We start from the raw sequence: 14,405 nt of genomic DNA, 5'->3' as shown, positions 1-14,405 counted from the left end.
ATTAGTATTTGTATTTTTTGCTTATTAATGTGTGTGGTGTATGTGCATGTAGGTATATGTGTGCAGATCCATGTGTGTGCATGCATGTAGAAGTCAGAGGTTGATATAGGTGTCTTTATCAATTGCTGCTTTTCCTTACTCTTTGTGACAGGGTCTCTTTCTGAAGCTGGAGCTCACTAATTATATTACATTGACTGGCCAGTGAGCTGCCTGTCTCTGCTGGTGTTGCAGATGCAAGCCGTCATGTCTGGCTGTTTATGTGGGCTCTAGAGAGTTGAACTCAGGTCCTCATACTTGCATGGCAGATACTTTAGCCAATGAGCAATCCCCTGAACCCGGCTGGTTTTGGAGAAAGGGTAAGTGAAGCCCAGCCTAGAACTCATGCTTCAGCCTCTGCAGTGTGAGGATTACAGGAGCATGTTCAGCTTTTGCAGATAATATTCAAAGAATACCTCAAATCATAAATCCACAACCAAGATGCAATGAACAAAAGAATTAGAAGACACTATTTAAGCTGGCCAAACTTAAAATAATCAGTAAAAAATGAAATCATTCCAAAATGAAGATGCCCAAAGAAAACCAGATTCTTTGGGTTTTTTTTTTTTTTTTTTTTGGTTTTTTGTTTTTTGTTTTTTTTTTTTTTTGGTTTCTTTTCAAGACAGGGTTTCTCTGTATAGTTTTGGTGCCTATCCTGTATCTCGCTCTGTAGACCAGGCTAGACTTGAACTCACAGAGATCCGCCTGGTTCTGCTTCCTGAGTGCTGGGATTAAAGGCTTGCGCCACCACCACCTGGTGAAAACCAGATTCAACAAGACATTTAATCAGGAGTACTAAGAAAAGGTATAAAAACATCCAAAAGAATGAAAATAAAACACAAAGAATTTTAAAATATAACAGAAAATAGTTACTATAAAATGAAGTCCCACTATATGTATAAAGTTCCCTACAAACAAAATGAAATAAAAAGCTAAACATTATAAAATTAACAAGTTATAAAAAAAATAACAAAGTACTTTATGTTAAAAGAGCATAAGCATGCAGTGAAACTGACCCAGAATAGTTCATCTCCAAAAAGCCAGGGCTGGAGGTGTAGCTCAGTGGCCACAGTGCTTGCCTAGCCTGTGGGAGGCCCTGAGTTTGATACCCAAGACTAGGGGAGTGAGAGGGAAGTGGCCTAAGAGGAGGGTAAGAACCAACAGACTCTGGTAACACACACACACACACACACACACACACACACACACACACACACACGTCATCTCAGCACTCAGGAAGGTGAGGCTCAAAGATTACAAAATCAAAGCCAGTCTGGGTACACAGCAAGAACCTGATACATAAAATAAATTAAACATGAGAGGTGTGGTGGTTTGAATAAGAATGGACCCCATAGGCTCCTAGAGTGGCACTATTTTGAAAGGATTAGGAGGCATTTCCTTGTTGGAGAGGTGTGGCCTTGTTGAAGGAAGTGTGTCATTGGGGGTGGGCTTGAGGCTTCAAAAGCCCAAGCCAGGCCCAGTGTCTCTCTTCCTGCTGCCTGCAGATCCGGATGTAGAACTCCCAACTTCTCCAACACCATGTCTGCCTGCAGGCCACCATACTCCCCACCATGATGACAATAAAGTAACCCCCTGAAACTCTAAGCAAACCTCAATTAAATGCTTTCTGTTATAAGAGGTGCTGTGGTCATGGCATCTCTTCACAGCAATAAAACACTAACTAACACAGGCAAACACATAAAATTTTAAAATGAAGCCATTTACGAAGAAAAGTGGGGTGCATTGGCAAGAAGACTTCAACTGCAGTATAAAAAGCAGCAGCAGAACAACACTGTTAAAAAGCCCCAAACATTTCTTATATGAATAAATCATCGCTCAACAGTTATAGAAATGATCACTGAAAGCAGTCTTCAAATTATCACCTAAGGGTTTTTTTCCCTTAAGTTCTAGACTTCTGGAAATTCAGTACTTACAAGCCTTTCCATTCCTGAAGCATTTATTAAGATATGCAACTAACCAAAAAAGTATGGAAAAAGTTCAGTAAAAAGACTCCTCGAAACCATGGCATTAACAATAAAACATCAGCAGGGCTAAGATAGACAAATGATTTACATTACATATTCTTTAAAAGCAGAAATGCTGCTCATCTACAAAATGGAAACAGAATGAAGAAATGAGAAAGCGAAGTAAGTTTTCTGACTGTCACCTAGCTAACGTGCAGGAGGCAAAAGGTGTCAGGTTTAGGGATGATGACAAGACAGCAAGTGTCCCCTGACCTTCAGGAATAGCACAACCCAAGTGCTACTGACACTTGAGAGACCACATAGCAAACACTCCTGTAGGGTGAAAAGAAACACACAGAAACCTTTCGTGGGCTTTCATGTACCATGGCTCTCACTGCAGAAGAAACCAAACTGACACAAATAAGCCATCAATGAGGCAGGTCTTAAAGATAAATAACTGTAAAACTTCTAGTCTGAAGTTGAGAATAAACTATCTTTTGAATATACATCGGGCACACATGGAAATATCAAATCTCTAATAATTAAGTTCTAAACAGCAGAACTATAAATGACATTGTCTGATTTCCATGCAAAAAAACTAAAAATTAAACACAATGAAAGTCAAAAAGCCTCAGCCACCAAAACTTAGCTAAATCTACTCAACCACTTTTGAGCTAACAGGAAATCCTAAAATGGTAAATTGAAAATGTTAACAATTGATATAATGTTTCTGTGGATGTATTATACAAAGAATACATCTTTTGTGTGACATTTATGCCAAAGAAGTAACCAGTATCTTATCATGGTGTAACTCAGATAAAACAAAACTGAGGAATAATTTATAAAGCAATGGGATTATACTCCTTAAAATATCTAATATAATTGTTATCGGTTGTGTAGCCACTGCTGAATTTACCAGGTTCCATTGGACAAGTCCAAATTCATGGTCACATAGATAGATGGTCCTGGTTAAACTCAGTGAGTTATAAAACAAAACAAAAACAAGAGAGATTCATGGGTATGGTGGGGATTGGAGAGAGTTACTACGAATTGTGTACATGTGTCAAAATCTAAGAATAAAGTGTGTGTTTGTGTGTGTGTGTGTGTGTGTGAAGCCAAAGTCCCAAAGAGGTATTTGTACCCATGTTTATACCACCAATATTCACAACAGCCAAAATGTGAAAGCAACCTAAATGTCTACTGATAGGTAAATGAATGAACAAAATGTGGTACATATGTGCAATGGAATTATTCATTCTAAAAAAAGGGGATTCTGACATATGCCACACCATGAATGAACCTCAGAGATGTCACACTAAATTAAATAATCTGGTCACAAATATTCTGATATTTCACTTACATATGGTATCTACAGTAGAGAAACTCACAGAAATGGAACTGGAATGGTACTTGCCAGAGGTTAAAGGCGGGTATAGGAAGATGGTTTTAAGGAATACCAAGTTTCAGTTTTGTAAGATATAATTCTGAAGACTAATTGAACAAAGAGATAAACATACTTAACACCACTAACAGGATTACGTTTAAAGACAATTAAAGCCCATGTGGCTGCACATTCCTGTAGTCCCAGCATGTGGGAGGTAGAGACCAGAAAATTCAAAGTTCAAGACCAGCCTCAACCATATATTGTGTTTGAGGCTAGCCTAGGCTATGTGAGACTCTGTCAATAAATAAATAAATAAATAAACAAATAAATAAGATTGGTAATAAATTTTATATAGTTTACCATTATTTAAAATAAAAATAAGTTAAAAATAGTAACTAGGTGGCAGTTTCCTCTCTTAATTTTGCTGTATGATAGAAAATTGAAGATCACTTCCCCTTGGTGAATAAAAATCCTGAGAAAAACATTAGCAAAAATTTAAAACCATAGAAAAACTACATCATAACCAAGAGTGAGTCATGCCAACAACACAAAAGTATTTCAACGATTTAAAAAGTTGATTAGCCTACGCTACCAGAACTGCTTTATTCAGTATGCAATATGTTTCAGCTTCTCTAGTTCTTCTTTGACCTAGGAGTTACTCAGAAGTGTGTTATTTTGAAACATCAGATTTTTTTCCAGATATCTATTATTGATTTCCAGTTTTATTCTTTTGTAAATCAGAGCATTTTTTAATGATTTGAATCCTTCTGAAATTTATTAGAATTTATTTTATGTACAAAATACTGTTTTTGTTTGGGGTAAATGTTCCACATATATTCCCTTAGAAAGAAATTCATATTCTGCTGTAGGGTGAAGCACTCTGCAGATGCCAGTTGGGTCAAGTGAGTTGCCACTGTTCTTCAGGTGCTCTGGGAAACCTTTCCATTCTCTGCCCTAGCAGCTCTGCCGGGTGGAAATCCTTGGAGATAAGCACTCATCTATTTCTTGTAGGTTTTGTTTCCTATATTTCAAAGTTCTATTACTAAGTGAACAAAAATTAGAGCACATTTTGTCAATTGTTCACCATCTGAGTAAATAACATGATCTTTACCCAAGTCTAATATCAAAAACAAACAAACAAACAAAAAAACAGAAGAACACTGTAGATCTAAACTAGAAAGAAATAACCACCTAAAAGTTTTGGAGAAAACCACAGAAGCAAGTCTTCAAGACCTGTGATAGGAAAATATTTCATAAAAAATTATTAAATACCAATCATAATAGCAAAACTGATAAAATATAATACATTAAAATTAATAGTATTCATCAAAAGTGGATGAAAGAGAAAGTCACAGAGTATTAGAAACTGCAAACCATACTTCTGATAAAGACTTTATATCATACATACAAATATATGTGTATTGGTTGCTTTGAGACAGGTCTCATGGAGTCCAGACTAGATTTAAGCATGCTATACAGCTGAGCCTGAATTGAACTCCTGATGCTCCTGCCTCCACCTCTGAAGGCCTGGTATTGCATGAGTCCATCATCACATTCAGCTACAAAACACATTTTTTAAATGTCTACAAACCAATAAATAAAAGGAAGATAACCTAATTTTAAAATGAGCAAAATATTTGGGAATATAAAAAGGACATAATTTTAACCAAATAAAGAGTCAACATTTTTTAAAAGTTAACATTATTCCTTATAAGAAAAATTAAATAAAAACCAGTACACAATCCTAAGAATGGTTAAGAAGAAACACTGAGGAATGTTAAGTGTTGGCAAGGACTGGCACAAACCAGAACTCTTGTGTTATTAATGGCAGTCTGAACTGGTTGAAAACCTATGCGAAACAGTCACTGTAACTCCTTTCTGTTTGTTTTGAGGAGGGTCTCACTATGTAGCCTAAACTGGCACAGAACTTACTAGGCAGGCTAACCTAAAACTCAGGATTTTCTCCCTGCACCTCACAAAGTGTAGTATACTATGGTATACATCAAATACCTGGCTGTTTGGCATAAAACATGTTATCTTTCCTAGGACTCTGTAAGTTTCCTGCTAATGATACAAAGAACAAAGGGTATGTGTCCATTAAAGAATGTATAAACATGCCCCAGCGACTCTGTTAATAAAAGCCAAAACTCAGACACCTGAATGCTTATCATAGAAAAGAGAGAAACAAAAAGAACCCTGTGTAGTTGTACAATACATTTAAAATATTTTTGAAGAAGATAAACCAGAAGTTTATAAAAGACTATATTGTCTATGGTGTTTATTTATATAAAGCAGACAAAAATTATTTGTGGAAATATGTGTAAAAATAGTGGTTATTTTAGAGAAGACTATAAGGTAATCTTTTACAGAAAAAGGCAGGGGAACTAAGTGTAGCAGCACATGCCTTTAATGCCAACAGAGGCAGGCAGTTCTCTGTGAGTTTGAGATCAGCCTGATCTATATAGTGAGTTCTAAGAAACCAGGCAAACACAGTGAAATCCTATTTCAAACAAAAAAAAAAAGAAAGAAAAGAAAAAAGGAACTGCTTTGAGTTATAGTTTTAAATAAGTGTATTTTAACTGTAAAAATTCATCAAACAGAGCCTAAATTTTACTACTATTATTATTATTATTATTATTATTATTATTATTGGGTGATTTGCCATGGTACACATAGGGAGGTCAGAGAACAACTTTCAGGAGTCAGTTCTTCCCTCCTACCTTAGTAGGGATTGAACCTGAGGTTGCAGGCTTATGTGGCAAGGGCCTTAATGTGCTGATCCATCTGGTCAGACTTCAAGGAGTGCTTTAAAAGTCTGTGTATTTTATATGGGGAGGCACTAACAGAGTGAAAAGAAGTCAAGGCATAGTGCAGCTGTGTATGGGGTTAGGGAGAGAAGGAGAGAGACAGACAGAGACAGAGAGACAGACTTATATCCAGAAACAAAAACAACTGTCAAGAATGTGGAAAAGTGTAAGTCCCACCCAATGCTGGAAAGAATATAAACTGGTTATTCACTTTGGAATTACTTTAGAAAACTGGCAGTTATCTACCAACACTAAAATAGTAGGTATCTGCTAGGCATGGTGGCACATACCTATAATCCAAGCACTCAGAGGACTAAGAGAGGATTGCTGAGAGGTCATGCAGATCTGGGCTACATACTAAGTTCTAGGCCAGCCTGGGCTACAATACGCCTGTCTCAGCGCCTGTAATGAGTAAATCTTGAAATCATATTTTTAAAAGTAATTATTGAAAGGTTAAGCTAACTTTTAGTTCCCCCTTTCATGCTACAGCTATGACATTTTAAAGATGAATTATGCTCAGTGTGCATAACCCTTTCAGGTGTGTTGCTAGACTAAAAACCTCAATGTTCATTTGTTACATCTTAATAAATAAGCTGAGACCAGAAACGTGCAATGAGTAATACTTTATAGTTTTCCACAGTTACCAGCAGCCCTCAGTGCTGTGAGCCCTGCCACTGTAAGCTAGAGAAAAGCTTGGCCAAGAGCCAACAGCTTCACCTTTTTGCTGAGGTTCATGTTCTCCATCTTAGCCTTCAGCAGCTTCATCTTATTCATAGTTATCGAATTTTCAATGATCTGTTGCCCAGAAGGAGAAGGCTCAGCTTCTTCATCCTCGTCTGTATACAAATTATACACAGAGCCACCACTGCAAGGGAAACAGCAAGTACTTAAGACATGCAGAACGCCTGCTGAGGACTAACAGTGCTATGGACAACAGCAACTATAGAGCCTACTAGGTGGGAAAACCTAGCTACATTTTGTCATTGTAAGTAAAAGAAAATAGTTCAAAATGTGTCTTTTGCCCAAACTGGCCTGAAACTTGATCTGTAGCTGAGGAACGGCTTGCTTGCTCTTGGGATCCTTCTGCCTCCACTTTCTGAGTGCTGGGATTACAAGTGTGTGCCACCCACATCCAATTTTTTGGAGTTCTAGGGATTGAATTTAGGGTTCTGTGTGCTAGGCAAGCAGGTTAGATATTGAGCTACATATCCAGCACATTCAAAACATATTTTGGGGGCAAAGGACAAAGTTCAGTGGGTAAGTTGCTTGCCTTACAAGCACAAGTATCGGAGTTCAGTTCCAAAAACCCCATCTAAAAAGGTGGGTATGGAGGCATGAGCTTGTAATCCTAGCACGGGGAAGGTGGAGACAGGCACATCCCTGAGGCTCACTGCCAGCCAATCTATCCTCTCCCATAGAGCTTTAAGCCAAATGAAAGACCCTATCTCAAAAAACAAGGTGGACAGCTCCTGGAGAACAAACCTGAGGTCTACTTGCAGTCTCTATGAACACACACATGAACATACACCAACACACAAGTAGCACACAGTCACACGTGCACAACACAAACATTTCTTAGGAGAAGACAGTTGGGGACATGCTGCATCACTATTTAACACTGCTGAAATGGAGTAAGCTGAGAGAGAGACTCCATAATCACTGCAGCACACTGACAGCACTGCCTGCTGTGGGCTGGATGCTTGCTCTATTAGTGCTCCTTGAAGACCGTTTTCTACAACATCATAGAAGGAAGATATTATGGCCCCTTTTATAAATGAAAAACTGCAATGAAGAGGGATGGGACAGCAACATGCTTCAGTGGGGAAAGGTGCTTGCCACTAATCCTGATCACCTAAATTCAATCCCAAGCACTCACAGGGTGGAAAGAGAGAACAAATTCCTCAAAGTTGTCTTCTAATCTCCAGATGTGTGCAGTGGCATGCACATACCCACCCCAGCACTAAATGATCTCCAGATGTGTGTAGCAGCATGCACACATCTACCCTAGCATTAAATAATCTCCAGATGTGTGCAGCAGCAGGCACATACCCACCCACCCCCAACACTAAATAAATAAGTGAAATTTAAACATTTAAAGCCTAGAGTAGTGATGCAGCCATTAATCCCAGCACACAAGATGCATAAGTGTGTGGATCTCTGTAAATTTGAGACCAGACTAGTCTAGATAGTGAGCTCCAAGCCAGTCAGGGCTGCATAGTTAGACTGTCTTTTAAAAAAAAATTAAAACTAGTGTTTTTAAACTAATGCTTTCATTTATTCTTTTGAAACTTCCAGTATATTTTGATCATATTCATTACACTTCCCCAACTCCTCCCAGACCATCCCTCATCTCCCTACACATCCAACTTCATGTTCTTCTTCTCTCTTAAAAAACCAAACAATTTTCTGAGAAACCACTACACTGATTTCCACAGTGGTTGTACAAGTTTGCACTGCCACCAACAGTGGAGGAGTGTTCCCCTTGCTCCACATTCTCTCCAACATAAGCTGTCATCAGTGTTTTTGATCTTTTCCATTCTGACAGATGTAAGATGGTATCTCAGAGTTGTTTTGATTTGCATTTCCCTGATAACTAAGGATGTTGAGCAATTCCTTAAATGTCTTTTGGACATTTGGGATTCTTCTGTTGAGAATTCTCTCTTTAGATCTGTAGCTCATTTTTTTTAATTGGAGTGTTTGGTATTTTGCTGTCTAGTTTCTTGAAAACCTGGGATGTCTAAAACAATCCTTTACAATAAAGCAACTTCCAGAAGCATCACTATCCCTCACTTCAAGCTCTACTATAGAGCTATAGTAATAAAAACAGCTTGGTGTTGGTATTTAAGATGGGAGTGCAAACTCATACAGTCATTTTGGAAATCAGTACAGCAGTTTCTCAGAAAACTGGAATTCAAATCTACCTCAAGGCCCAGTGATACCACTCCTGGGCATATACCCAAGGGATGCTCAATCATACTACAAGGACACTTGCTAAACTATGTTCATAGCAGCATTATTCATAATAGCCAGAACCTGGAAACCATCTAGATGCCCCTCAACCGAGAATGGATAAAGAAAATGTAATACATTTACACAATGGAGTACTACTCAGCAGTTAAAAAACAATGACATCATGAAATTTGCAGGCAAATGGATGGAACTAGAAAATATTATCCTGAGTGAGGTAACCCAGACTCAGAAGGACAAACATGGTATGTATTCACTCATAGGTGGATACTAGATGTAAAGCAAAGGATAATCAGGCTAAAACCCACAGCTCCAGAGAAGCTAGAAACAAGGAGGACCCCAAGAGAGATAAACGGATCACCTTGGGAAGGGGAAGCAGAGGAGACACCCATGAGTAAACTGGGGAAGAGGGAGGGTAATAAAGGGGAGGGGATAAGGGATGAGAACACGAGGGAACAGGATGGTCAAGCTAGGGGAGGGATGGAGTGGAAGAGCAATGAAAGAGATATCTTGATAGAGGGGGACATTATGGGGTAAGGGAGAAACCTGGTGCTAGGGAAGTTACCAGGAACCCACAAGGACAACCCCAGACTACTAGCAATAGTGGTGAGGGTGCCTGAACTGGCCTACCATGGGGTAAGCAGATTGGTAAATACCCTAACTGTCATCATGGAGCCTTCATCCAGTAACTGATGGAAGCGGATGCAGAGATCCATAAACAAGCATCAGGCCAAGCTCCAGGAGTCCAGTTGAAGAGAGGGAAGAGGGATTATGTGAGCAAGGAGGGGTCAAGATCATAATGGGGAAATCTACAGAGACAACTGAACCAAGCTCAAAGGAACTCACGAACTGTAGACCAACAACTGTAGAACCCGCATGGTACTGGACTAGACCTTCTGCATAAGTGAGACAGTTACGTAGCTGGGTCTGTTTGAGGGGCTCCTGGCAGTGTGATCAGGATCTATCCCTAGTGCATGAGCTGGCTTTCTGGATCCCATTACCTATGATCAGACACCTTGCTCACCCCTGATAAAGCAGGGAGGGGCTTGGTCCTGCCTCCACCGAATGTACCAGACTTAGCTGTCCTCCCTTGGGAGAACTTACCCTGTTGGAGGAGGGGATGAAGGGTGGGCCAGGGGAGGGGAGCAGAAGGAGGGATGAGAGAGGGATCTGTGGTTGGTATGTAAAATGAATTTAAAAATTAAAAAAGAAAAAGAAAACAAACAAACAAAAGCCATGGAGTCCAGTTTGTGTTAATCTACCCTGGACTGTGGTTAATGTACCCAATGTCACTCCATTGAAGAAAATGGATTTTCCCTCTCCCAGAAGCTTTCAGTTGTGAATAAGTCCTTGACTAGAGGTGGGCATTCTAAATGAAATAAATATACCTAAAGCTTAAAAGCTAACACTCACATATGAGAGAAAATATAGGTGTTTGTCTTTCTGGGTCAGGTTACCTCACTCAGGATTTCCAGTTCCATCCATTTACCTGGAAATTTCATAACTTCGTTTTTCTTAACAGCTGAATAATCTCCCATTCTATAAATGTACCACATTGTCATTATGCATTAATCAGTTGATGGATATCTAGGCTGTTTCCAATCGCTATTATACAGAATCAATGGATATAGATGAGCAAGTATCTCTGTAGTAAGATGTGTATCTCCAAGAGCTGTATAGCTCGATCCTGTGGTAAACCTATTTTCAGCTTTTGAAGAACCTCCACACTGATTTATTCCCATAGTGACTGTACCAAGTTGCATTATCACAAGAAGTGAATACATGGTTCCCTTTTCCCTGCATCTGCTGTCATTTGCTTTATTAATCTTGGCCATTCTAATTGGAGTAAGACCAACTCCCAATGTAGTTTTGTGTTTCCCTGATTGATAAGAATGTTGAACACTTTTCAAAGTGTTTTTCAGCCATTTGGGTTTCATCTTTTGAGAACTCTGTTTAGATCCATGTCCCATTTTACTGCAGGTTTCTAAATGTTTAGAATTTTTTGTTCTAGAACTTTCAGATGTATAATTGCTAAATAATTTTTCCCATTCTGTAGGCTGTCTATTCAAATGAGGATGCCCTTTGCCATTTATTCACTCTTAGACTTAATGTCTGTGCTATCAGGGTCTGGTTCATAATGTCCTTTCCTGTGCCTACATGTTCAAACTTGATCCCTACTTTCTCTTCCATCAGATTTAGGATATCAGGCCTTATATTTAGATCCTTGATCCATTTGGAATCCAGTTTTGTACAGGGTGAGAGAGAAGGGTGTAGTTTCATTCTCTGACATGCAACTATGCAGCTTGACCAGGACCATTTGTTGAAGATGCTGTCTTTTCACTAATGTGTATTTTTGACTTCTTTATAAAATATCAAGGGTCTTAAATTCTATTCTATTGATCAATGTCTCTCTTTTTTTTTTAAAGATTTATTTATTTATATGTATACAACATTCTGCCTCCATATATGCCTGCACGCCAGGAGAGGGCACCAGATCTCATTATAGATGGCTGTGAGCCACCATGTGGTTGCTGGGAATTGAACTCAGGACCTCTGGAAGAGCAGTCAGTATTCTTAACCTCTGAGCCATCTCTCCAGCCCTCAGTGTCTCTTTTTAACTTAAAAATATTTTGTGTGACTATGAGTTTCTAACTGCATGTACGTCTGTGAACCACCTGCATGCAGCGCCCTTGGAGACCTAAAGAAAATGATGGATTACCTTAGAAACAGATGGTTCTGAGACATCATTTGGGTGCTGGGAATCAAATCCAGATCCTCTGGAAGAACAAGCAGTCCTCTTAACCACTGAACCATCTCTCTAGCCACAACTTGTCTGGTTTTTTGTTTGTTTGTTTGTTTGTTTGTTTGTTTTTGCCAATACCATGCTGGTTTTATTACTGTAGCTCTGGAGTACAGCTTAAAATCAGGAATGGTGACACCTCCATTACTTTTTTTTTATTGTTCAAGATTGTTTTTAGCTATCCTAGGGCTTTTGTTTGTTTCTATATGAAGTTTTAAGAGTTTGATAGGATGGCAATGAATCTGCAGATTGCTTTTGGTAGGGTGGTCATTTTCACACAGTTAATACTGCCAACTCATGAGCATTTTAGGTCTTTCCATCTTCTGATGTCTTCAATTTCTTTCTCCCATGTCTTAAAGTTTTTATTAAACACATCTTTCATTTCCTTGTTACATGATGTGTGTGCACGATTATGAAAGTTGTTGTTTCCCTGAATTCATACTAAGTATCTTTATTACTTATATAAAGAATGGGGGGGCTGGAGAGATGGCTCAGAGGTTAAGAGCACTGACTGCTCTCCCAGAGGTCCTGAGTTCAATTCCCAGCAACCACAAGGTGGCTCACAACCATCTATAATGAGATCTGGTGCCCTCTTTGGACCTGTAGTCATACATGCTGTATACTAAATAAATAAATCTTTTTAAAAAAAAAAAAAAAAAAAAGAATGGCTACTGATCTTTGTGTGTTAATTTTTGTATCCTGCTACATTGCTGAATGTATTATCATCTGTAGATGTTTTCTGGTTGGAGTCTTTGGGGTCTTTTTCTTATGAAATCATATCTTCTGTAAACAAGGGTACTTTGACTTCTTCCTTTCCTATCTGTGAAATCATATCTTCTGTAAATAAGGGTACTTTGACTTCTTCCTTTCCTATCTGTATTATCTCCTTCAGTTATCTTATTCTAGGTAAGGCTTCAAAAAATATAGTCAAGTGATTTTAATGGAAATGCATTGTATTACTGTTAAGAATTATGTTGACTATGGAACTCCTGTAAGCTGTTTATTGATTTACATACTTTGAACCATTCCTGAATATCTAAGATGAAGCCAACTTGATCATGGTGGGCAATCTTCTTTGATGTATTCTTGAATTCGGTTTGTAAGTATTTTATTGAAAATTTTTTGCATTTATGATTATAAAAGATATTGGTCTGTAATTTTTTTTTAATCTGTTGAGTCTTTGGCCTTGGTATCAGAGTACCAGTGACTTCATAAAAAGAATCTGAAAGTGTCCCTTCAGTTTCTGTTTTGCAGAATAATTTGAGAAGTACTCGTGTTAATTCTTTGAAAAGGTCTTGTAGAAAACTGCTGAATCTATCTGTCCCTGCAGTTTTTAGTTGGGAGATTCTAAACTAATGTTCTATCTCATTTTTATGGTTGTTTGAATTATCTACTTCATCTTGACTTAATATTGGTAGGTTGTATATATCTAGGAATTCATCCATTTCTTTTAGGTTATCCAGTTTGGTGGAATGGAGATTTTTAAAATATGGTTTTATGATTCTCCAAATTTCCTGAGTGAATTTTTTTGTTGTTGTTGTTGTTGTTGTTTTGTTTTTGTTTTTTTTGGTTTTTTTCGAGACAGGGTTTCTCTGTGTAGCTTTGCGCCTTTTCCTGGAACTCGCTTTGGAGACCAGGCTGGCCTCGAACTCACAGAGATCCACCTGGCTCTGCCTCCCAAGTGCTGGGATTAAAGGCGTGTGCCACCACCGCCCGGCGTGAGTGAATGTTTTAACATTTCCCTTTCTATAATTTTTTGGATTTAGATCCTCTCTTCTTTTGTTAATTTGGCCACAGAATTGTCAGTATTCTTTAATTTTTTTAAAAAAAGAATCAACTCTTTGTTTTTTTGTACTTTAAACATCTGTATTAATTTCAGTCCCAAGTTTATTTCTTCCCACTTAATTTTTTTGGGTATTTTCTTCTTGTTTTCTAAAGCTTTCAAGTGTATAAGTTGTTAGTGAGCTCATTCCAATTTTTAATTTTTTAAATATTTATGAGTGTTTTGCATGCATGTAAGTGAACCACACATGTGCCTGCTGATGGGTGTTCGATCCCCTGAACATGGAGTCATTAGCCACCATGTGGGTCTGGGAACTGAACCTGGGTGCTCTGCAAGAGCATTACGTGATCTTAACCTCCGAGCTCACTCTCTAGCCCTGATCCAGTTTTTTGATGCAGGCACTTGGTGATATGAACTTTCCAGTTAGGGCTGCCTTCATTGTGTCTCATGGCTTTTGATATGCTATATTTTCATTTTCATTTAGTTCTAAAGTTTTACATTTCCTTCTTGATTTCTCCCTTAACTCAATTTTTATTCAGTATATTGTTTAGCTTCTGTGAGTTTGTGTATGTTCTTCTGTTTCTATTGTTGATATTCATGGTGATCAGACAGGATGCAAGATGTTATTTCAATTTTCTTGTTTTTGTTGAGACTTGCTTTGTGT

General features: G+C 38.3%; 1 protein-coding gene across 8 annotated transcripts in view; it reads right to left on the bottom strand.

Annotated features, from left to right (window-relative positions):
- The window catches only part of Zfand4 (zinc finger AN1-type containing 4), an 86,209-nt gene that overhangs the window by 30,082 nt on the left and 41,722 nt on the right, over positions 1-14,405 (bottom strand). For all 8 annotated transcript variants that reach the window (XR_009378366.1, XR_009378367.1, XM_059258438.1 and 5 more), the window contains one exon: positions 6,909-7,056. Coding sequence is in view for 6 of the 8 variants with exons in the window: in XM_059258438.1 (XP_059114421.1) it covers positions 6,909-7,056 (148 nt within the window). In the remaining 2 variants the exon portion in view is untranslated. The remainder of the gene's footprint in view (positions 1-6,908; positions 7,057-14,405) is intronic.

Source organism: Peromyscus eremicus, chromosome 3 (genome assembly GCF_949786415.1).
Source record: "Peromyscus eremicus chromosome 3, PerEre_H2_v1, whole genome shotgun sequence".
In the NCBI taxonomy this organism is placed as follows: Eukaryota; Metazoa; Chordata; class Mammalia; order Rodentia; family Cricetidae; genus Peromyscus; species Peromyscus eremicus.
The sequence above is the reverse complement of the archived record's forward strand: the minus strand, read 5'-3'. Positions and strand labels throughout refer to the sequence as shown.